The following is a 26421-nucleotide window of genomic DNA, read 5'->3' as shown; positions in this document are numbered from 1 at the left end:
CATTTTGGCAAACATTCTTTATTGAATTATAATAATATATACTTAAACAATTATAACGTGTTTATATTATTATATTTTTATCAGTCAATCGGCAGAAAGTTAAAATTTATTTCAACAAGCAATTCAAATAGTTTTTATTTTAATATTCTATTAATATCTTACATCTACACTAACACAATATTACCATTTCAATGCCTTAAAATATATTCTAAATATAACATTTTTTTATAACTTACCTTAATGCATTCAGAACCCTGTCAATATTTTTATTTAGAAATTATAAAACAAAATATATACATATATAAATATTTAATTAACAATATACAGCTCTCTTAAATCAAAATGAACTATTTGCATTTAAAATAATAACTCTTTAATATACTTATTATATACTAGTGGGCGGTGGCGAAGGTTGGATGTAGGCTGTGGATATCTGTTATAAATAGTGCGCGCTTAACTTTGTAAATTGTCATACATTTTTTGTTTTCATTGAATTAAAAGTACATACAAATTGGAAATGGTATTGATTATTGTTTTTTAATTCAATTAACCTGCGTAAACTAAGTTACAATAATTTTATTAATGCTAAGATATATAAAAATCTTATATGTATATAATATCTAAAATTATATATGATTTAGTAGCATAATTTGAGATATTTTTTGTTATATCTTTTATAATATGTTTTATCTTTTATCTACGATAGCTTAGCTTACGCAGGATTTAAGTAAATAAAAAAAACTAACCAATACCATCTGCAATTTGTATTCTTAGTTCAATGAAAACAGATAAGTATGACTGACAGTATGACAATCTCTTCAGCTTACCTCCACCCTTCAACAATATTATATAGCCATGACAAAATCAGAAATACATATAATGTGTTGAAATCTAAACGGAAATCGAAGCCGGAACCTCTCGTGGGGTTCCAGTTCCAGAATCCAGTAGGTACCATATACCTAGTCGACACTAAGATGCCTCATATTAGTTAGGTGAATAATGAACACCGTTTTAAAATTGTTTACGAATATTTATAATGAATATATTGATCTCCATTTATGAATGTTTAATTAATATTATGTTCTGATAAAAACGATCATAGATGTTCATTGTTCATAATGTACAGATTCTTGGTCTGGATTTTACTTTACATATTGATGGTCGCCAAATTTTATTTCGTACAAAGTATATAATAAAAAAAATATCATTATACATATTACTATAAATACCGATTGATAAAAATAGAGAGAGCTATACGACAAACTGGCAATTTATGCTAGTACAAAATATACAAATATATTGATGTGTGTCTTATTGATTTAATTAAATAAAATATTATATTAAAAATTGTCAATCTAGTTAATTAATCAAGGCGGGCTGAATGTCGCCACGTCGTCTATTTGTGGCATCTTCATGATCAGAGTGAGCGATCAAAAAGCATGTGTGATGAAACGTAGTACCTTTACTTATTAATAATAGAAAATTAATATACTGTCTATCAAATCTGAATTTTTAATTTTTACAAATGATTTAAAATAATTATATTCACCAATTCAGAATGAGCTGGTGAAAGTCCATATTGACTACTTAATCTGCAAACTAGCACTGCACTTTTGACCAAAAATAATATTTTAATGGCATATTTTTATAAAGCATATTTTCTATGCTCACACAAAATTTCAAACTCATATACCTATAAATAAATGCGTTATCGTTCTTCACACAAAACAACTAACTGCAAGTGCCAAATTTCCAATATCATAAATGGAACAACTCCGCTCTTTTTTTTTTCTTTATATACAAAAGGGAAGCTAAAATAATGTATTAATTCATAGTGAAGCTTATTTGTAAAAAAAATGCCAAGTGTATTTTTGAAATTGTTAAATTCCGCTTTATAGTTAAATTGTTTTTAGTAAAAGTTTTTTCTCCTTCCTGAACAATTTGCCCAAAATTAATGGAGTTAGCCAGTTTGCATATTAAGCAGTCGATATGGCAAAGCTGAATTTAATACTGACAAATCAAGATCCCTAATTAAATATATTATATACTGTCAAAAAAACTCATTAACGCCAGTTTGAGGTAAAATATATTGGCATGAGTTTTGACTCTTCATTATCTTTTCACTCGCACATCACCTCGTTAGTGCGTAGGTAGTATTTTTGAATATGGATCAATTATTTGGAGGCCTTATGAAGTTTTTTTTTTTACTATAAAGTTATTTTAGAGCGCTTTCAGGATATGCTCACTTTTCACTATCTTGGACCTCATGATCACTCCTGCTCTTAAGACATTTTTTCCTGCTCTCACAGGGGATGATTTCAAATACTGACATCCTGAAGAATTTAAATTTATATGCGTCCGTCAATTAGGTATGTGGACGCAGCCATGACCTATTTTGGTTTAGAACTGTTTCCTCGTGTCAATTTGATATAAGTAAATTTTTAAAAAATATTTTTTTTATATACTGATTTCATTATACCAGAAATAGGGTAGGTGCTGCCCGAGAGCCGCTTGTTAACTTGTTAAACTTGTCACCCCTGCTTCAAAAAAAAAAAAAATTCGCACTTTTATCACAGTTTGACTGCTGCCGCCCAGATGTTCCGCATCACTGAGACCTCAGCTCGGCATGTTCCTGGCCAAGATATCTTAACCTGTGGTGTTAGATGATATTTCAAGAGGTTTAAAAATAAGAAAATCTAGTCCTGGACGATGGCATCCTCTTCCTGTAATCACTCTTCTTCGATCCTTACGTTTCTACTTGCTAAACTTATACACTCCTGATTGCCACTTTATAAATTTATTTAATTTTCGATTCCCGTGTGCTATGCTCAACATGCAACTCTCCAAACCACGTTGTGTGTTATCAATCTATAATAAGAATCAACCAGAGGTGGTATTACTCGTCTGAACATTCTGATAATTCGCTGATCCAAAAGAGGCAATGAAGACATTTACCACGGTGATCAAAAAGATACCGATCACGGTGAAATTATTAATGCGATCAGCCTTATGCATGTCATCATGTTCTTTGACATCATATGTACTATTCACTATCAGTCCAACACCAACCCCAATCTGGAAAATTACAAGTGTACAAATTAATAAGCAACCTCATATTAGCAATATAATCTTTACTAATTTTACTTTATTAACCACTAGTAATTAATTACTTATCGGTAAATATAGCTACTACAATCTCTTTAAAAACATCAGTTTATAGAAAAAAAACCTACATACCTACATTTATTATGGTGACATTTAAACATATGTATTAAACACAATATTGTAGAATTATTATTGGTGATTTTAACAAATAATTTGAATATATTGACAATTTCAACTAAAGCCCTCGATAAAGGCGAGTTCATTAAATGTAAAGAATTACGGCTGCAAGAAAAGCTTCTTCAATCCAACACTTTTGTACAATCATAAATAGTGTCATTATAGAATAATTGAACATTTGTCACGGATGTTTTCATTTCGAGATAATATCAGTATGTTAATTTATCGAGACAATTTTATAAATGGGTATATTTAATGAATGTTTGTTTTATTATTTTACTCATGTTGGATTCAGTCAATATTTTGCATTTTATCAGCACATACACTCAATTGAATAGGAAATACTGTACAAACCAAAGAATAAATAACATTAAATTCATCGACAAAAACGTAAACGAGTGTGGTTTCTTAACCTTATTACTGCCAGTCAATTTTTACGAGGTGAACACTTGTAGGGTAGCTATTTTTGGAATAAAATAAATCCCATAAAAAATATGAAATAGGAATAGAATGATAAATATTTGTGAAAATTTACCTAATTAACATGTTTCTCGAGTTTATCGTGAATATTTTCACACTAAAACGATAAACATTGTTTAGAAAATATACACAAACAATTCATTCAGAAGTCATGACGTTTACAAGAACTCGCGAGTTAACTCGTTCGTGGCCTGACGCAACATACATGCTTTGGAGAGTAAACTCGTCCGTGGGACTGATCAGGTACCGAAAATTTTGGTATTTTGCATTTTAAAAACCGGTATTTCGGTATTGATAAATACTGGAATACCGATTTTGAAATACCGGTATTGCAATCCACAGAACACAACTATATTCGTAACTCAAAACCATCAAAATGTCACAAGTGCCCTTTTGCTTTTGGGGCGACGTTATAATATGATATTAAAATAATATCAAGATATGAATCCCCGTACTCTAAACACTTTGTCGTCGCGCAGCAAGCTATTTCTACATTAAAATATTAGTTTGATAATGAGTGTCCAGAAGACGACCAAAACCTATGATTTTCACGATGAATAGAAAATTGAGTAAGTAATTCTTTGTGATGGTGAAATACGAGTGTTATTTTGTTTGGAGTTGGATATGTCTGGTCATATTAAGCTTTTAATAGCGTCCGAAATAGATAAGTTTATGAACCGGAGCGCTCAATAATCTTTTTTTATATAGTTACGTTATATTATATCTACCCAATTATCTTAGACGGGAAATTCAATTTGGGAAAACAAAAAATTTTACGAAATATGCTATCAAAATGGTATTCCTATATTATCTGCCATATATAAGCAGAGCACGGTTTGTCTACTCACGTGGGATGTCACTGCTTTCGTTTATTTTATTTTACAATTATGAATGACAATGATAATACCAAACATCGAAAATGTGAGAAGGTGAATCGTGGAATACTTAACCTAAATCTAATGAAATTGTACAACACTTTCATCGGGCACAAGTTATGTGATATTAAGATCGCATAAAAGTTTGTATTAAAACATCACACAATCCTATTTTTGTTTTTAGAAATATGTGTGTAGAAGATGTTTCTTATTAAACTTTAAAAATATGAATTAATGCATTGACTGTCATAATAATTTTCGTTTTATACGAGACGTAGCGGTAGTCTCTAGAATTTCATACACCGGAGCTGGGCTCCGGTGCGTTCCGATCCATTTCGAGTGCTGGTTAAAAACAATTTTAATGATTTTCATTTCCATGTCATTTACCTACCTACTTCGGTTATATATATATATATATATATATATATATATATATATTAGATAGATATACACGTACCTGTAATAGGAGACTTAGTGATATGAAGACCACGCTGTAGTAGTAGTACCGGTGGATATCTGGCCCTGCCTCAAGAACATATCTTAGCTGATTGGCGTTGGCTGATAGGAGAGCTAAGTCCATCATTCCTTGCGCCAGATTCTTCTTTTGCTGGTACACATTCACATCCGGTGGTGTACCCCGCTGTCATAATAAGAAGAATATATCATATTATGTTGGCTGTAGAAAATGATGTTCACTTTTTTACATTGCGTTCAGACCAGATATTTTGAATAAAATACATATAGAACTTTACTTATGTTATAAATCTGAAACATTCAAGCCATCCATATACTGAAATCGCATATGGTTTTGAACCGTGCGCCATACTAAACTTATGATTTCTGTTCATGGAAATATATATATCCCAAATTATCTGTATTAAAGTAGCATCTGATCGTATTAATTAATACCTAAAAACTTAGTAACATATATTTTCATGAACAGAAATCATAAGTTTAGTACATATTTCACACGGTTCGAAACAGCATACGGCTTTAATCTATGCATGGCATTCAATATGTACATTTATAACTCTGATGGCAGCTTACGTGTTGGATAAAATTTTCTCGTCATGGGTTCCAGATTCAAATCTTGAGTCTGGCAAATATACATATTGTTTTTCAATTTGTGTTTGGAGTCAGAATATGGACCTAATATGTTCAGTAAGTGGCTAACATTTCTCGTAAAAACAAAAATCTGTTAATACAAACCTCCTCCACTCTGTGAAGGCCCATATGGTCACATTAGGATCAGACATGGTCAAAAGTAGGAAGAAAACAAGAAGTCAATATGAAGTAGTCCAGTAAGGCGTTTGTTTATCATCCGCGAGCTTTGATTACGAGTGAGATCATAATACATTCCTTTACGTGATTTTCTCAAAGCCTGTATAATTATTCTGCTTTATTACTACACTACTATAAAATTATGTAAATATGGTTTATTGTCATAATTTTAGATATCTATTAACCTATAATCTACCTATAAAGGAATATTGTTTGACTATTATCTACCAAAGTTTCGATATGGCAGAGTTTAATTGGATTTTAAAAACTAAAAAAGTGTCTACACAAGTGGTTCTCACATGAAATTGAACTTTCAACTGTGGCCGCACAATTGACATTGACAGTTCAATGGAAACGTCTGTGATTGAAAAAATTAAAGCTAAATTTTATTTACTGAAAAAAATGATCAATTTTTTTATAGACAAGTCCATTTAATAAAAGATATTTGAACATTTTAGTACATAATATTATCTATTTATTTAAAAATAATGCAAATGGAAATTCCTTAATGCTCCTTTTTTCCAATGCGAGCCGCATGGCTGCTTCTAAGTTTGCATCTGTCAACTGGCTTCGATATTTGTTTTTTTATGAAGTAGGTATATTACACTGAATGATCTTTCACAGTATACAGTAGTAGGGAACGAATGAGTTAAATGTGTTAACCCAATTGCTGCGTCCAACGCAACTGTTGCGTTGCCTATCAGGTGGCCATTAGATATAATTAGCTTATTATTTAAATGTGGTAATTAAATAATAATTAAAAGGTCCGCAGTGAATGGGTTTTAAAGCAATCGTTGCCAATTCTGCGAATTAACTTGATTTTTGGTCAACGTATTTTTTGGTCCCACGTAAAAATTTGTGACAAGTCATGTGTATTCAACTAATTTCATAATTTTGTAAATAAAACTTTGAAATATTATTCTGTAAAGCGCTGGTGCTACACTCATTGTAGTTCAATGAAAAAAAATACGTTTGAATGACAAAGATTTCTATGCACTATTTATGCCGGATCGGAATAGCCTACCACGCTCCTTCGCCACTGTATATAATATATATTATTACAAACTGCTTTCTCAGTAAAATAAAGAAAAAATCAATGAACACATGTTATAAAATATTAAAATACTTACAGCTCCAGGCAAATACTCTGGCGGCAACATGGGGAATGGCGTATCGGGATTAAATCGGGATGTGATCGTGACACCATTATCTGTAAAATTAAATATATATATATATATATATATATATTCGGTGTCGTTTGGGCATAAGCTGTTAACTGCAAAATGTTGAATTTACAGGAGAGCCATTTTAAGCTTTGAATTGCCCACATAAATTTCAGTTCATTTTTTTGTTTAAAATTGAAAAAAACATTTTACAATAAATAACTGAAGAAGAATATGACAATACTTATATTGTCAATTATTTCACTAATTAGGAAAATAAGGTCACTTATCAGTGATCAAAGATCTTTGGTCATGTTTTGACCAATCTAACCACTGTGTTTGTTCACATATCATCATATTATTACAATAGCGTTTTGAGCATTTGAAGTGAAATATAGATATCGGGTTATTACCAAATGGATGATAATACTATAGTGACCCAATTTGTACTCTTAACATAAAATGACCTAAAAAGCAGTTATCAGGTTATGCCCAAACGCCACCGAATTATATCCAATTGAATAATATACATTTTAAATATATCTAACTATATTAAGTAGATGAAGATACTTGCATGAAAATCGTATTACAGTTTACAAATCGACTGCGTAATCTTCAAACCAGCTAACTGCACTTATGAGCAAATAATTACAAGATAAAAAGAACTTGACATATACAACGTTTTTAAATTTTCTGTTGAATCATATAAACTTGACTAGCTTAAACAATCAAAAAAATTGTACTTGATAGAAATAATACTGAAATGTCATTTTGACATGTCATATTGATTTCCATAGTAACGCACGTATATATTAATAATTTAATTGCTAGAACCCCAGACCCCTAGCAACCAATAATGATGTCGAAATAACTTTTCATAGAAAACAGAATTAACTGAAAATGAATTCAATTCTACTTAAAGATGGCTAAAAGTGTTAAAAAATGCATTGGCATCGTGTTCTGATATATTCTATAAGTTTCTAATGTCTAGCTAGTCAGGAAATTAGTTAAAAATCGATTGCAAGGTTTGTAGCGGACAAAGAACCACCGGACAAATAAAAATACGAGCTAAGGAAAACGTTGTAAAATGAGATTTTGATGGTATTTTATAACAAAGCATATTTATATACTCACTCAAAATTTCAAACTCCTAAACCTATAAATAAATGTATGATCGTTCTTTACATAAAACAACCAACTGCAAGTGCCAAATTTACAATATCGTAAATGGAACAACTCGCTCTTTATATGAATTTTCTTTAAATATAAAAGGGAAGCTAAAATAGTGTGTTTTTGGAATAACTGCTCGATAGTTTCTTCTCCTTGCTGAACAATTTGTTTAAATGGAGTTAGCAGGTTTGCAGATTAAACAGTCGAAATATTATTCGACTTCGAAAATAAAACGATTCATAACGGGTCGGAATGCTAGGACGAATCAAACAATGATTCAATTCAATTCAATTCATTTATTTTTACATATTGTGGACATTACAAATTATAAGTTTAAGACGTTCACAATATGACATTTAGAAACAAAGAAATATTATTAATCCTTTCTATGCCGCAATTAGTTAATTGATAGTAATTAATATAAGAATCGGTGTAATTAAGGCGTCCAAAGACGCTCTAGGCACTTAACCGGTTAAAACAATATTAGGTACATAATAAAAGAGATAGATCAGTATTAAGTTATTCTACAGTATAAATGTGTAAATACAAAAAAATATATAGGTACAAGGAAGTATACCGGATGAGTTAAGCAGACCCTATTTTAAGAATTTATAAAATAACGTCCACCTATACTCATCCTCACATACCTTCTAAAATATATATTATATTATCCACATGCAATGATATTAATATTTGCTTTATTTTCTTTGTTAATTAGTCTGAATACAGAAAACATATTAATTTCAAAATCATTATAATGGAGTTCTACAGAAACATATTGTATAGTACGCAATAGTAACGTTTATTACTGACAATAATTATTGAATTCCTCATTTTTCACTACAAGCTTAAAAATACCTCACTATTTAAAAATGGGTTCACTTTAAACGTTTTTTACTAGATTATCAAACTGGTTTTAAATTGTAACTTTTGGGAATTCTTGCGGGACCAGGTTGGGATTCACTGATCGAGACTTTTCTAAACATTCATATCGTATTGGGAATTGAGTCATTGAGCATTGCAATCGTTTTGCGATCTCAAAAACAACTGCCTACTAAACCTACAAAAGAAAATATTTTTCTACGGTATAAATACAACCTAAAGAAAATTACGATGTTAGAACAAGCGTCAGTTAGTAATTAGGGCACTTAATAATACTTATTGATACCTTGATTTAAAGCACAAATGTCCAAAGCCAAAAATTAACGCATTTCAATATGTGAAAACTTATAATTAATAGATTTCATCGTAATTAGATAGTGCGCCTGTAGCTTAATTGGTAAATCACAATAGTGCGTATTTAGGGTATACGGGATTAACTCCCGTCGTAGCATCGTATTGTTTTCAAAGATTTTTCTTTTTGTAAGTTTTTATAATAAATTTTAGGTGTTCTCAAATTATGTATGTATTTATGTTCAAAAAGAATGTTACATTCTCAAATCTTATGAATTATTCAAAATAATAGTTTGTTAATATTAATCCGCTATTAAACCGTCAAAACTACCTACCCATATGGTACCTGGTCAGCCCGTCTGTCTCATCGTCGTCGGACGAACTATCCGTTTCTTCATCAGATTTAGACCCGCCCACTAATGCTGATCTCTCACTGTGTATTGCGTTATGACTATGACCTTTGGGGGGGTGACAGATTAAAACAAAACATTGATTTCGTTAACCCGTATACAATGATCATTTCAAAGTTATAAAATCACTACAATACGATTCGATTTCAAGTAGGTAAATATAGTGTTGACATTAAAATAACATTTTTTAATTGGTTCCACTCTCATAATATGTGAATCTTTTGGGTAATAACCACGTTATCAACCTATCAGGTCTATACTTGAAACATTGAAAAAAAAACATATTAATTTGCCAGACCCAGGATTCGAACCTGAGACCCACGACTTCATAAGCGGAGACGATACCACTCGTCCACCATGACCACCTTAACGCAAAATTTTCACTAAATTTACAGATGCTAAATTAAACTTATTTTCTTATTTTGGCTATGTTCAATAAATAAATGCATTTTTTTAATAAGTGCATATTCTGATTTTCCATTTACTTGTATTCTAATATCATACCACCCATCCATTTAAATTTTAGTCGTATTTTTAGCACTACGGCAGCCCGTGAGCTCCAACGACAGTAGTGTGGACAACTATCTGGTATAATAAAAGTCATAGTAGCAGTAAAATAGTCACAGACACACCCAAAATTTGATAAAATTACATGAATTTATTGTGACATCACCAGGAATCCAACCTGGAACCATTTGTATGAGATTACAGTGCCTTATGTATTGGACTAAATCCAAAAATAAAAGCAAAAATACGCTGTTTCGTTTTTTTTTAAATCTTACGAATAAAATTATTTTTTTCTTAAGTTACTAATTGAACTAAACCTATATAAAAATCTCTCTGTAATTTCTTTTAAATGTAATAATGTTATAAAACAAAAATTCGTAGGAATCCCTCGTTATAATTATGATTTTTAAAAAATTCAGGAGTACGGTCGTATGTCATAATGTAATTCATTTCATTGAAGGTAATAATCGTAAAAAGGACTATATTATAATTATGTGGACTGTATGGAAATGGGGTTGTATTTTATTTCGTAACTACGTGAAGGCGAGGAGGACGTTATGGACGGCCGGTCGGTGGGTTAACTTCAGACGTTTCGAACCACAGTGATCCACACCGATATTTTTATGGCAAGTCGCTGCGGCCCTAATATGCACTAGCGGTGACTGGCATACATATTGTTACCTCACCGGGAATTGAACCTGGAGCTCTTGGATGAGAAACTAAACCAGTGCTTTGCGTACTGACTTACAAAACCCGCATAGCGTCGACAATAACACGATGACTATATTAACAGACTCTTTTAAGAGAAATGTTTTGTTAGTTTTAGGTCTTTTGAATTATTTTTTTCATTGTCGCAGGATTTGAGCCCACGTCTACGGTCTTTAGAGGCAAGTACTCTGATTTTGTTTATTTTTATCGATGAATAGTTATAAAACTTTAATAGATGTATGACTACTTTGATTTTATCATCTGAAATCAAAGGATTTTAGCCTCACTAAATCAAGCTCATCATAAAGTACCTATTTTTGTTTTATATGGATAGAGATACTTTAGTAGTAAAAAAAATGTGTAGACAAAGGAGACACAGATACGGAAGATGGGTTAGGTGATTGGATGGATGCATTGGGGTCCAATAAGTCTAGTTACTTTTAAATTGGGATAGTTTATTTTTTGGGATTGGGATATTAATTTCTGAGTGGATTTAAGCATACCATCATCATCCGATTCTCGTGTCTCATCTCCAGAGAAACCATCGTCAACTCCTGGTTGCTCGTTCGGCGACGGCGGAGCGGTTGTGTCGTCGTGGACGTGGTCAATTTCCGATCCTGAAATATTAGTAAATCAACGTTTAAAACATTCTGCTACTTCTACAAATCGAAAAAGAGTCGAAATTTCCTCTAAACGAAATCTATTTACAATCATGCATTGAATATTTTGCAATGATCGTATTGTTGTGATGACTTCGTGATAAGATAGTGACATTTATTTTAACTGTGATATGTGATGTTTTTCATTGTGTGCTTCAACCCAGAATATGGACCTAATCTATGGAGTGGCTATCGTTCAATTCGCGTAAAAAACCCAAAAAATCTGCTATTAAAACCTCTACCCTATAGAGGTGAATACGATCTTACATATAATATACCTTGTATATAATATAATATATATTATATTCTTTTATTCATGGCAGTAAATACGCCGTTTCAAATCAAAAATGTACTGGACATGGTAGAGTTAGTACGGTATCTGAAAAAACAAACCTGTATTTGGTGATTTCGGTTCAGTGTCCTCATTGACAGCTTCAACATTTAATGTGATGTCACGGCGATTCCTTGAGTGTGGCTGAAGAGGATCATCGTGCGCCAGCTATAAATAAAATAAGTATTCCATTGAATTTTAACTAATATTTTGGATTCAATCTAGAGGAAATCCTAATACGAGTATATCATAGCATTTAAGATGGACCTCCTTTTTCTTTCCGATCTAATAAATTGTTTTGCCGCCTTTAATCCTTGAAGCATAGCCTGTCTAATACAGGATGGGTTATAATCTAATGTCCTACTTCCTCAGCCACGTACTGTTATCGTCGTCCAAAACCCTTCTCAATGTCTTTATTTTTCAAAGTTGTCCAGTTTAGTTATACTTCTTTTGGGGCGAGAGTGAAATTGAGAGCTGCTTGCGCACACCGTTACGACAGTATGAAAATTGCTGCGAATCCGTCAGCTGAATACAAACGCAAGTTTGATAGTAGAATTGTTTATTATTGTCGGCCATTTGAAATTCCTTGCGTAAACAAACGATTAAACGTCAGAGTGACAGGTCGTTACTTTAATAATGAAAACAACGAAGAATAACAAGGTAATTAAGAGCTAGTTGAAAAATCTAGGTTATCACAAGTGTTGTTTTTGTTTTGTTATGTCAAAGAAGTATAACTTCTAACGCGCGTACATAAGTACATACAATTTTTTTCTCAAGGTCCTGCTCTCCGATCTATGTTATGTCAATACGTAACAGATGAAAGTTTTTTAGAGTAAATTTTGGTTATCTTTGAGAAAAGTTTTGATCTCAAATGTTTCTGTAAATTTATCGTCGATTTGATTCCAAAGTATATATATTATTGTATACTTTCGAAAGTTTTCTTTTTACACCCACGATGGCCGCGTGGCTTAAGCGCCGGTCTATAGTGTCGAAATTCCCAGGTTCGAATCCTGGGTCTGGCAAGTACATATGTGTCGCTAGATTTCAAAATCAGCCAAGTCCATCATAGATGAATAGGAGAAAAACAGCTTTTTGTTTTCTCAAATACACAGTCACAAGGGTGAAAGTTTATATTATTTCGAGTATAGAATATTTAAAATAATAAATTTCACATTTTGATGATGCAGAAATGTTAGAAAGCAGTAGTTCTTCAGCAATTCACAAAAAGTGAAAAATACCTAAAGGTGGACTTGGCTGATTTTTAAATGTAGCGACACATACGAGGGTAGCCGTTTATGTTTCGGGAATAACAAACAAAAACGAAGTTTTTATCAATGAAAACAGTTTTATTATTTTTTTAAATATTCTCCACGACAATTTATACACTTTTCCATGCGTTTGAACCAATCTGAAAAGCATTTTTGCCACTTTGTAGAAGGTAACTCCAAAATATGGTTTTTGAATGCATCAACCCCCCTCTTCTGGTGTAGAAAATCATTGACCACGCAATTTATCTTTGACTGTCGGGAATAAAAAGAATTTATTTGATGCCAACTCGAGATTGTAAGGCGGATGACCCATCAATTTGATGTTTTGAGTGCTCAAATAGGCGCTTGTTTGAGCCGATGTATGAGAGCTCGCATTGTTTTGATGAAGGATGATTTGACGCCGACGGTTGCTTTTCCTAATTTCACCAAAAACTTCTGGGGAAAAAAATGGTTGTGTACCATTCAGAATTGACTTCTATGATTCTTCTATGATTCTCTAAAGGTACAGTTGCGACATGGCCCATTTTTTTGAAAAAACAGGCGACCATTTGCTTCGAAGTGCTTCGAGCGCGAGCAACTTTTGCTGGTTTAAACTCTTTTTGGAAGACCCATACGGTCGACTGCTGTTTACTTTCGGGCTCATACGTATAGATCCAAGATTCGTCACCTGTAACAATCTTATAAACGATTTTTGAAGCACCTCGATCGTATTTTTTGAGCATTTCCTTGCACCAATCGACACGCGCCTCTTTTTGTGCGATTGTCAAATTATACGGGATCCAACACGAACATAGCTTCCTTATGTCTAAATGTTCATGCAAGATCATATACACTGTAGTGTTACTAATGCCCAGAGATGCCTCATTCCCACGGTATGTCACATGACGATCTTGCTTTATCAGTTCACGCACAGCATCGATGTTTTCTAGAGAAACAACTGATTTTCGACGACCTTCACGCGGCTCGTCTGTGAGCAAACAACAGCTACGATAAAATTTGCTAAATCAGCGATATACCATAGTTTTTGATGGTGCTTCATCTTTATATAAAACATTAAGTTCAGTGATGCACTGTTCCCGTGATAATCCACGTCGAAAGTTGTTAAAAATAACCGCACGAAAATTTTCACGAGTTAATTCCATTTTTTTGGCCGAGATAAATTTTTCAAATGAATTTAAAAAAAAAACAAAAAGCGTCCGTTCGTTGAAACGTTCTGAGTACTTTTGCCGTTAAAAATGTCAAACATCAAAATACAGAAGTCAAATTGCACCTAGCAACCCCAGTGTTCCAAATTCCCGAAATATAAACGGCTACCTATGTATATTGTTTTTCAATTTGTGTTTGAGTCCAGAGTATGGACCTAATAGGTTTCTCGTAAAAAAAAAATCTGTTAATATAAACCTTCACTCTGTGGAGGCCCATATGATCCTATTAAGATCGGACGTGGTCAAAAGAAAGAAAGAATACTTTCGAAAATTCGTAACCATTGGTCACTCGCAACCTTATATTTTGTTTTTCCTTTGTGGCTTTTTCCAGTGCTGTAAATATTTATCGTTTATGGCGATGCTCCATTGATGAGCAAAGAATCTGCGGACACGTCGCCAAAGTCCACACTCTGCTACCAGTTAACTAAAGAATAAAAGCAGTCAGATTTTTCCAGTTGTGATACCTAGTTAAACATATCGCAATGTCTGCCTACGTTCCTGAAACATTGTATTGTTTTAGAGAAGTTTAGTAAAGACAACACAAATAATCCATGAAGAACTGCGTATTAACAGTACATACTACCTAGTACGAGCAGTAGTGGGTTTGGCAATTTGGCAAGTAAAATATCAGACAAGTTTGAAATCTAACGGACGCCTCTTAGAAAAAAACCGTCATTAAATTGTCTAATGTTCTTGACAATTTTACAGATGAATTAGAGTATATTCCAAACTTGCTACTATATTATATCATTTGATGCTCCTATAAAATTTGGATTTTATATTAAAATTATGTCGTATTGTTCCTTTAATAATTAATTTCATTATCTTGAGTAGGCATTGGACATTTTTTCAAAATGATACAGACCGGGAGAAGGGAATTTCCGCAAACAAGGACAACGGAAATTCGCGGAATCACTGTAGTTACTTATTTTACCGCAGTGATTATAGCAATGCGTCGCAAACAAACCGGATGTGTCAATTAAAAAAAATACATCAGTATCAGTTAGAATTTAGATAATACAATGCATATACAGAGTGACGCATATGACCTCATTATCTAATTTGGTGTGCTTATAACTTTAAAATAAATTAAAACAACAATGGCCTTTCCCACACACTTTTTTAATTTTTTTTATTATTTTTGTAGGGGGTTCGTCGATGTGAGGGCCAATGGTGTTATGACGAGGAGACCAGGTTCGGGTACATCCTGGGAGTATTGGACCCACGGTATGCGTCCACGTCATATTACGCCCACCAGACGAGGGAGCATACCAGCTCTTGAAAAAGGAATTGATTCGCCGCCTCAGCTCCACTCAAGAGCACAAAACAAGACGTCTTCTAGAACACGAAGAGATGGGGGATCGGAAACCGTCACAGTTCCTACGGCATTTAAGGACGCTTGCTGGTACCGCCATCTCCGACGAAGTCCTGAGAACCTTGTGGATAGGTAGGTTGCCGCATACCATGCAGGTAGTGCTCGCCACCCAAAAGGACACAGATCTGGACAAAGTTGGGGTCCTTCCTAATGCCATGGTGGAAGCCACAGCCAGACCGTCAATCTAGGAGGCAACAATGGAAGCGCTGATTGAGACCAGGATGCGGAAACTTACATTGTCATTGTAGGAGCAAATGACAAGCATCCGAGATTAAATCGCAGGCATTCACAGCCGCGACTCATGCCCACGGGCAAAAAACCACGACCGGCGGTTCAACAGCCGCTCACGAAGCCGTACAAGTGGACGTTCATCCAGTCACAACAGAGAAGATACCCAAGGCAAATGCTGGTACCACCATATGTTCGGAGCAGCCGCACAGAAGTGCAGACAACCCTGCAGCCATCAGGAGGGAAACGCTCCGGGCAATCACTGATAACGGCCAGCGAAAACAACCCCCTACATTTTTAATTTCTAAAAATAACATCGGCCAAGTTAATCAGGCAACTCATCATGAAAATTTTCGAAGAAAAGCGCCATCCCTTTTCCACGCACTACTTAGAGCTTTTAATTTTTGATAGGAATCACCTCTTCCGGCGGCCATCTTGATTTTTTAGCGACCATCTTTAAATAAAAACTATTGGTATTATCAATATCCTGGCTTTTCAAACGCTTAGTAATACAACGTTGGTGTCTAGATACACTTTTCGGGTCAAAGAATTCAAATAAATATTTTAAACACACCAGCTGATCCATTTATTCACAAATTACTATTTTAGTAGTATAGCACCAATGCTTTGTGTGACGTACTAAATATATATCTATATATATTTTGAATACGACATAGGAAAATATAATCATAATAAATGCATGTATTTTTCTTTTTGTGTGTATTTAGTAGATATATTTAAAGTACTTCGGAAGCCGGGGTATTGATACCTAATACGTGTTTCAAGATGGCCGCTATATAATTCAAGATGACCGCCAGAGGAGGTAGTTTCAGTGACGTCCCGTGGGGGTAGGCAGATTGAGTGTCGCTTGGGGGCGGCAGTTACCCGAAGGGCGGCAAATCGAGGAGAATCATTAGGTATGTATATAAATAGCTACATAATCTTAGTAATAACGGAAATATCTTTCCGTTAAAAAATCAGCTCACTGGTTGGGAATAAAGTCTATTAATTACTATAAAAGGTTTAACAGGACTGTATTTTTATCGAGTTCGCGATGTCTAGTTTACTTCCGTTGTCCTTGGACGTCGCATCCTTGGTGATCAGCAATGACATGCGCATATTTGCGAATTACATTTGAATTATAGGTAAGTACATACTTACCAAATTTAAAATTTATCCAAATATTTTGCCAATCACTCGCGAGTTTTGGAAGTTGTACATATATTTTAAAATATACCTATCTGAAACTGTGGTCTGGTGCAATATTTGTCTATTGAAGCAGAGATGACATTTAAATTTAGTTTTATTTTTTTGATTTAGTGGTATTTTGTTAGTAATGTATCCATACAGAAGAAGAAAAGAAGAAGTATCCATACAACAGATTTCTTAGATATTGGTGTCATGAAAGGATGATAAAAAATACGGTATAAATAATGGGGCGGCATTCTGGCGCTGTCTAGGGACGGCATTTTGTCTTGGGACGTCACTGGGTAGTTTCTATTGAAAATTGAAAGCTTTGGCTCGAAGTGGCACGTGAAAAAAAATGATAATTTTATCCAGTCTACCTCAGATTTGTTGTTAAGCTGTCAAAACTAAGTGCATCGACTCCGACCTATTTGTGAATTTGGTCGGGTTTTATGGCACTTTCCATAATTATTGGGTAGTTATTATAGTTGCTTGTAATAGTAACGTGTTCGGCAAATTTACATATTATGTTTATCAATGTGTGTGTGTGTACATAGCGCATGCCCATAATAGATTAAGCAAGTGGTTAACATCCGTGTTAAATTTAAAAAATCTGAAAAAAAACATCTTTGTAAGACATTTAAATTCCAGTTCGGATTGTAGAAACAATGAAACAAAAACAAACATTCCTTTATAATTCTTTCAGTTAATAGTCTATAGTCTACGTCCGGTGTAGAGCTTGTGACTTCTCGACTTTTTTCATTTATCGAGATTCGAGATTGTTTTTGAAGTTATACTTCTTTAGGCGCGTTTGGAAAATCAGATCAGAGTGTATTTTTGGCGTGTGACATGTAACACATGATTTATTTTTTCACACAAAAAAACACACTCGATTGGATTCGAACCAACGATTGTTCGGTTATCAGCCGAACGCCCAACCATTTCGCCACAGAATGATACTGCAATCGTGACGATTATACAGTATATAGTTTAGAATTGTTCCGTTGCTAGGCAGCGAATTTAATATTGTCGGCCATTTGCAATTCCTTACGTAAACAAACTATTAAACGTCATAGTGGCAGTTGTTACTTTAAAAATAAAAACAACGATAAATGATTATATAATTTAGTAATATAAGTTAAAGTGTATAGTAATAAAGCAACGGCGTTCCAATAAGCGGTCCTTTTTGAGTGTGTAATTTAACAAGATAATTAAGAGATAGTCGAAGAATCTAGTTTATCACAAGTTTTGTTTTTGTTACGCCAAAAAAGTATAACTTCTAACGCGCGTACATAAGTGCACACACCGATTTCTTTGATTCCTTAAGAATTCTCGAAGTTTTCCAAAAATCGTCATTATTACGAAAATACCTCTTCTTGACGATCTTTATTTTTTTAAACCTATTAGGCGTCTTATCACAATATTATTATTAGTATGTCAAAATAAAAGGGTATATTCTCTAAAACCTGTTTGCCTCGCCCCTTGCGCTTGCATACAGCATTTACGTTATAAGCTATACTTATTCGAAATAAAAACTAATAAATAAACATGACTTACATTATTTATGCTGGTCGAATGGGAAGACGTACTGCGGATATTTTCGTGACTACCTGGGGCGCTGTGAGTGCCACGATGGTGATTTCCTCCACTGTGGATGTTGAGGCTGTTTGCACTGGCGCTGTGATGGACGTGACCGTGGCTTCCATGGCTTCCGTGACTAACATTACCCCTGCTTCCGTGCAATCCTCTGTCAGCATGCGGTGATAGGTTGCGGCCATGATGATTGTCCAATGGATTCTCGTGGACACGTGGACTTTCGTGGTTTGGCGACAGTCTTTCGTGGTTATGATGCGGCCTCGCCGACATTTCTATGGCAGTATGACCGTTTCTATGTGGCATTTTAAATAATTAAAACGAAGTCATTCACTGGTTTATAATTATTAATTAATTATAATTGTTTTATTGTTCACAATTTATTTTGTTATTGCATACTATTTCTGAGTGAATTGAATATTTTATATCTTGTCAATTATATCTGAAAACAAAAAAAAATACTTAATAAATAAAATTAAAATAAGTTAATATTACTGATAGCTAAATCCAAAGTTGGCAGTAAAGTCCGGATTGATGTGTTGATATTTCTTAGCCCTATCGCACATATAAACTCGTCCGACTGCAACATGTCGAATTTATGGATGTTATTTAGTTGTCCTTTACATACACAATATGTAACTTAATGTATTGCCGTATATAGCATAGGTGGGATATTTTTGGTAGAAAAAATTCTGCTTGTTGCGTTTAACAAATTTCACTCGACACGGGGGGCAGGTAGAATAACAAAATTTTGCACTGACGCGTGTTTTTTCATTCATTTCTACTAGCCTATGCGCATGGAAGAAAGTTGCATGTTGCCCCCGGTTTTGATTTATGACTATATCCCAGTCGAGACGATTTTCAATGTGCGACCGGGCTTAGAGAAATCCAAAAATTGCGAGTAGCGCGCTAGACCGGGACACGAAGCTATAAATTTCAATTGTAGAGCTAGTTGTTGCTTATTCTTTGGATGCAATATGGTTTGCAACTATTATATCAACTGTTTGTAGAAAATTATAATTGTTGTAAAAGAGTGACAAATAAATTAATTTGAACTAAATATTGTATCGAAAATCTTCATTTACTACGAACATATTATCACCGCATTGAATTCGAAGATAATCAATAATTAACACTATCATTGTAACTACTCGGCCTGACTATAGTCAGCCTTGAGCGCAACGTGGCATGGAAAAGTGCATGTTGGGCATAACGCGGAAAGACCAACAAAATAAGCCAATGGGTAAAGAGGTAGACAAAAGTACGTGATATGAAACCCACTGGATATTGAAGTTAATGGCTCTACTAAACCACACCGCTCCGTACCACACCCGGTCTTAATAATAATCAGGTAAAGAGATCTTCAAGTTCATATTATGACGCCGAAAATTTTCTAAATTCAAGAACGTGGTTTGCATCATGTAGTTCTCCGCCACATGGACATGACAGCAAATCCACCATGGCCTGTCAAAAACTGACTGGTGTAGTGGTCAGGAGTTTATTAGGTTATCGACGAACTCACGAAGTTAAGTAGCAATGAACAACTAGGTACAGGGAAGAGTAAAAATAACTATGGGGGGGGTGTCATCGAATCCGGCTGATTTTATTTGCAATAATTTTCCGTACCATAATTTAATACAAATAATAAATCCAATATGTAGTATCTAAGGAAATGATTATTATAATAAATATTAATAATGTCCTGGATGTAATTGATTTAATCACGCGGACTAGTGGGTGATAAAAGGTAATTTTCTGATAAAAGTATCCATTATCAACACCATGGTGACTGTTTTATTACAAAAATATCACGCTATTTTTAAAATAATTTTATGGTTTGCCTCATCATACCAAAACCACAAGAAGTGTTTTCGAATGTAGATATTAATTCTGTATCAAAATAGGTCTGGTTTCTCACAAAAAAATGTATTTCGTTACAGCTTTCTTGTCAACAAATTATTATGGATATATAACGTAAAATGACGATCAAAAAAGTTAAATACAACTTGATATTAATAAAATTAAATTCTAGTGGATTTAAGTTTTATATTGTTCTATTTGAGTCGTTTTTTGTGACCTGGGTTTCGCCTTTCCGCATCTTCAGACACTATGTGTACTCACCAAAAGATAAATACACACTGACAACGAATACAATTAATAATTCTAACTTATATAATTAATTAATATAAAAAAGTAGGTAAAAACATTATCACCTACATATTAAGTTAAGGATCACAGTAAAAATAATCCAATCAAATTATGGATAGTTGAAGTGTTAAAAAACCCCTATCACTAATAATACAATCAGTAGGCGTATACATCGTCAAAACTCAAGACCCTAATAATAGATCTTTAAATACTACATTTTTTTTAAATACAAGAGGTGTAAAATCGAGTTAACTAATGAGATAATATATAAATAATACTTAACAGTATTTGAAAAGTTATATTAGCTAAACAAATAATATTCTTATATGCCACTTTTTTATATAAAAAATCCACAAACTTAAATCCATTAGAATTTAAATTCAAATTCCTTCAAGTACCTTCGGTCGATAGTATTAATAAAATTATTATAATATATAATATTTTTTGACATTTCGTAAAAAAAAAAATCAGGGGGTTTCGTTGGTTAGCCGATTAGTATTAGGTAGTCAATGTGGTGATATATTATATTCTATCTTATAGAGTTATTCATATTACTAAGCTAAAACCACAAAAATTAAATAGAAATCAAATGCCATGTTTTCATTAGCGGTTTCTTTTCGAATATTAACGTACATCATCATGATGAAATTGCGTAATTTTTAATAACTGAACTTTTTCAAGGATCAATCGGTCTCTATAATCTAGATATACTTTTCGGACAAACTCAACCTTTTAAGTACCACTGGATAACTAGATTGTTTTTATCCAATTTCTTCTTTTATTACTGTATCCATTCACTTACATAGTTATCTTTGGGTATTTTTTAAACTAATATGTTAACCGCAATCGGGAAAGTCAAATGTATATTTTTCTGCGGTCATTGCCTCACAAAAATAAGATATAAATATTTTTATTACTTTTATCAAAAATTGTGGTTTGACTTTTCCAATGCATTAGGTACTAAATTATAACGTTGCTTCGATGTCAAGCTTTTGTGATGCGATTTGGTTACATACGTAAATAATATTCATTTCGACAGGCAGATAGATAGATAGATAACAACGTTTTTATTAGCTCGTATTCTTGTTTGTCCGGTAGTTGTTTGTCCAGTATAAATCTTGCAATCGATTTTTAACTAACTTCCTGACTAGCTAGACATTTGAAACTTTTAAAATATATCAGAACACGATGCCAATGCATTCTTTTAATACTTTTAGCCATCTTTAAACAGAATTGTATTAATTTTCAGTTAATTCTGTTTTGTATGGAAAGTTATTTCAGAAAAATCCGTAAAAAGTAAAAGACTATTATTGGTTGCTAAGGGGGTGGTCCTATCAACTAAATTATTAATATATACGTGCGTTAATATGGAAATCAAAATGAAAAGTCAAAATGACATTTCAGTATTCTATATTATTTGTTTGTTTGTTTTTTATTTACTTCATATCAAGTACAAGATTGAGCATATTGAGCATAATAATTCAATAGAAAATTTAAAAACGTTTTATATAAAAAGTTCTTTTTATCTTGTAATTATACAATGATTTTGGATAACCGAAAGGTGTATTTAAATTATTGGCATATAATCGCAACCACGACAACATTAGTAAATAAGATAACTCACGGTGGGTTTTTTTAGCAGGTTTTTCGAGATATTCTTTCAAAGCTTTCATCCAAAAATAAAATAGGTACACACAGTTGCCATGTACTTCTGAAGGAACCCCGCTTTTATTATATACTGCGATTTATGTAAGTATTTATTTTAAAGAATCTAATAATACATAAGAAGACAGTGGCATTCGATGTTGTTAATCTAAATGGGCGTAATTGATAATAAGCCATTTTCAATAAGAATGTTCTTGATTTTATATATAAGGACGAAGTGTGGACAAAAATGTAATCCACCCTACATTTTAATTTACCCGAATCATTACATTATTTTACTCTTTCGTAATAAATATATAAATACAGATGAGAGTAACAGAAAAATGATGACCTGCACGTCTATCCGCATTAGAATGAGGATCAATTTCCAAAATATGTATGCTATGTTAATTTCATTACTACTATAATTTATATTTATGGAATATTTTAGTAGAATTATTATAACTACATACTATGTAAGTATACATAGTCACTTAAAACTGAACCCTACCTACTTTGCAATAAGAATGATTCTTTTAGATAATACTTAAGACCTTTTTCTGGAAAAAAGTACTCATTTTTCTGTTCAGATATTGTGTATGTATTTTGTACATCCTAACAAAAAAATATTATAACTTCATCATGGAATAACTCTTGCTGGCGAATATTTGGAACGCTGAAAATTACATTCTTAATAATCTTAACCCCATAAATAACTGATTTTTGCCAAACTGTCAATTAGACTTGTCGGCTAGCTTCCTTGATAATCTAAACTAAGTACTTAATAAGATTGAACTGTCTGTCTGCCCGGTCCGTTTTCTTCCGTTGTAATTCAAAAACTACCTAACCAATATTGATGAATCATGAACAGCTTATAGACTATATTGTTGTTACTAACTTTGTGTTAAAACAATCTCCCGAAGCTTATTCCTCAGGCGATCTTTTTCCAAAATAACAAACCTTTTATAAGGTCTCTCAAAAAGTTCCAAAGTTACAACATAGATCTTTGCGAAAATAACGCATTAGGTATATAAAATGGTAAGATAGCAGTGGCGGAGTGGTGGTCCAGATAAAAGGGCACGCGTCTAGATCTAACTGACGTTTATCTTGTTAATTTGAAAAAAATATGATCGTCTCAATTATTTGTTCATTCTGTACCTATTTGTATTTTTGTATGTAACGCGAATGAAGTCGCCGGGTAACGCCAGTATAGAAATATAGATCGATGACACTTACCGATTTTTTTAAAACTTGTAGGGTTGTACTAATATTCCAAATTCAAAAACAACAACACTGAACACTAATGATGACACACCAAAAAATAATCCGTTGTTTTTGCGATCAGTTAAAAACGCAATCGTTTATAAACCTGGCTACTTTAAGACCAGAGTTAACTTGGCTAAAGTTATTTTCGATAATAATTAGTTTTCTTGTATTGTTGTGCCGCAACGGTTAGATAAGAACTGAAAACAAAATACGGTGACAAGTTTATTTTATTATTGTCAGTTTTTGTTTTCCTGGACTTATCGACAACCGTTTACCACAAGCTGTCGCAGAATGTGGCATTTTTTTAGCATTTAGCTATACGTATTGGACTACACTGCGTCATAACAAAAGTTTGTACGTATACTGGAGCTGATACCAAACTTTTACAAAGGTTTAGTTCAGGGCTCGGTATCCACTGAAAACAATCTAATAACATCCAGTTCTGTTAAATCGAAAATCGAAAGCGTTCATTCCTTATAATGCCAACAACTTTCCTTGAAAATAAGTTATAATATAAAACGATTAATAAATGCTTCTAATGCAGGTGTTCCATTGACGAAGGTTTTACGATTTTCTGAATCCACTAATAAAATCACCATTATTCGGGTCGATTATTTGCTAGACAAAGGCTGCCTCTATCTCTTTTTACAACGTTTTTCTTAGCTCGTATTCTTATTATTTATCCGGTGGTTTTTTGTCCGGTACAAATCTTGCAATCGATTTTTAACTAACTTCCCGACTAGCTAGACATTTAAAACTTTTAGAATATATCAGAACACGATGCCAATGCATTTTTTAATACTTTTAGCCATCTTTAAGTAGAATGAATTCATTTTCAGTTAATTCTGTTTTGTATGAAAAGTTATTTAGACACCATTATCGGTTGCTAGGGATCTGGGGTCCTAGCAACTACATTATTAATATATACGTGCATTACTATGGATATCAATATGACATGTCAAGTACAAATTTTTTAATCGTTTAAGCTAGTCAAGTCAAGTTTATATGGTTCAACAGAATTTAAAAACATTGTATATAAAAAGTTCTTTTTATCTTGTAATTATTACTCTTCTCAGTTCCAAGTTTTCTCTGTCCGTCATACATTTATAAAATTTGGTGACACTGTATGAGTGTATGACTGTATTTGTACATTGGCCGTATACTCGCCAACCGACAAATCCAGCCCACTACCGTTTCATCAGCTTAGTGACCTGTCAGATTGGATTTTTCAGACAACAATATCGTCTGCAAAGCGCATGTAACTGAAATATTTGCCATTTTTTCTATTTTTTTTTAAATATGATTTGTATATAGAAATACATAAAATAAATACCTACTTACCTACATATTATTATGGTATATCTGTTTTCAACATTTACTAAAAATCCCATTTCTCTTTTTTTTTTTAAATAATTTTTAATAAAACACTCATTAAATTAATATTATAATATATTACCTACAACAAATAATACCTATTATTTAATATGCCATAAACAATAAAAGTAATAATTCTGGCATAATATTCGAAGTTCAAATTTTGACGTAAAAAGGAACGCGTAAATAATGACATAAGTATGAGAAAAACAAAATGAACCACCGTTTACATTTCGTTTATAACTGGTTTCAGTGTATTTCAATCGACTAGTTTCATTTTTATTTCAATTGTTTACATATTATGTGTGGTAAATATAGTTGGTAAACTATCAATCGCATCAAATAGGTATTTAAACTGTTGTGTTAAAAAAAAAACTACCGATTTAAAGTAAAATGGTTTACTATATGCAAGTAGGTATTTATAATTACATTTGAATAATGACGTTTACCTTTACATATGAATTTACTTTGTATTTATTCTAAGCCAATAAAAGTGTTTTCCACTATTTTGTAAAAAAATGTTGGGCATTTTCAAATAAACCTATTGATATTATAGAACAGTTTTAATAGATGGCTCATTTAATTAGTTATGCACGTATGTATACAGGAAAAACAATACAATAATAATACGAAATATGAATGGAGCATTCAAGATTTTTCCATATTGCACAGATTATATTAGTAAAAATGATACTATGAAAACCGAAACTGTAGAGGTTCTTCTCTGCACACGTTGAGAGATCGTAGCTATTGATGATTATTTATTAAAATGCAAATGTATTTATTTATATTATAAATATAATAATATAGTAAAGTTTAAAAATTATAAATTCAAAACGTTCTCAATATGAGGGGGGACAAATACATTTTAACGGGTGTAACAATATGTAACAGGTAATTAAAAACGTAATAAAAAAGTACATGGAAGTACCTACACCAAATGAGCTCAGTAAAAAATAAATATAAATTAACTCATCCTCACGTAGATGGAATGTATCAATGTCATACAATTTAACGCAGTTATTGCCCTCCCAATTGGTATTACCATTAGCAGGTTAGTTATACACCTTGGTAAAACAAACATCTAATACTCATC

At 32.7% G+C, this 26421-nt stretch overlaps 1 protein-coding gene across 2 annotated transcripts; it reads right to left on the bottom strand.

Annotated features, from left to right (window-relative positions):
* Positions 1 to 1795: 1795 nt before the first annotated feature.
* LOC147070829 (uncharacterized) lies at positions 1796 to 24249 on the bottom strand. Of its 2 annotated transcripts, XM_085948724.1 has the most exons (8): positions 23922 to 24249; positions 18858 to 19335; positions 12102 to 12207; positions 11553 to 11666; positions 9760 to 9882; positions 7049 to 7128; positions 5095 to 5277; positions 1796 to 3075 (listed from the first exon to the last, which is right to left on the bottom strand). In XM_085948724.1, the coding sequence occupies exons 2-8, from the start codon at positions 19197 to 19199 to the stop codon at positions 2881 to 2883; spliced, it is 1143 nt and encodes a 380-aa protein (XP_085804850.1). In that variant the 5' UTR covers positions 19200 to 19335; positions 23922 to 24249; the 3' UTR covers positions 1796 to 2880. The 2 variants fall into 2 exon arrangements, with proteins under 2 accessions (XP_085804850.1, XP_085804851.1); XM_085948725.1 differs by lacking the exon at positions 9760 to 9882.
* Positions 24250 to 26421: the final 2172 nt, after the last annotated feature.

This window comes from Rhyacophila brunnea, unplaced genomic scaffold (assembly GCF_057557595.1).
Source record: "Rhyacophila brunnea isolate RB1 unplaced genomic scaffold, BYU_Rbru_1.0 scaffold_21, whole genome shotgun sequence".
Taxonomy (NCBI): Eukaryota; Metazoa; Arthropoda; class Insecta; order Trichoptera; family Rhyacophilidae; genus Rhyacophila; species Rhyacophila brunnea.
This window is presented reverse-complemented; position numbering and strand designations above follow the sequence as displayed.

What these genes read in the sequence shown, in the direction of transcription:
- LOC147070829 (XM_085948724.1), bottom strand. Translation starts at nt 19,199, where the DNA reads ATGCCACATAGAAACGGTCATACTGCCATAGAAATGTCGGCGAGGCCG. An exon ending in ATTCGACCAGCATAAATAAT is followed by an intron (nt 12,208 to 18,857) that starts GTAAGTCATGTT and finishes TTTTATTTATAG; the next exon opens with CTGGCGCACGATGATCCTCT. An exon ending in CAGAGTATTTGCCTGGAGCT is followed by an intron (nt 5,278 to 7,048) that starts GTAAGTATTTTA and finishes TTATTATGACAG; the next exon opens with CGGGGTACACCACCGGATGT.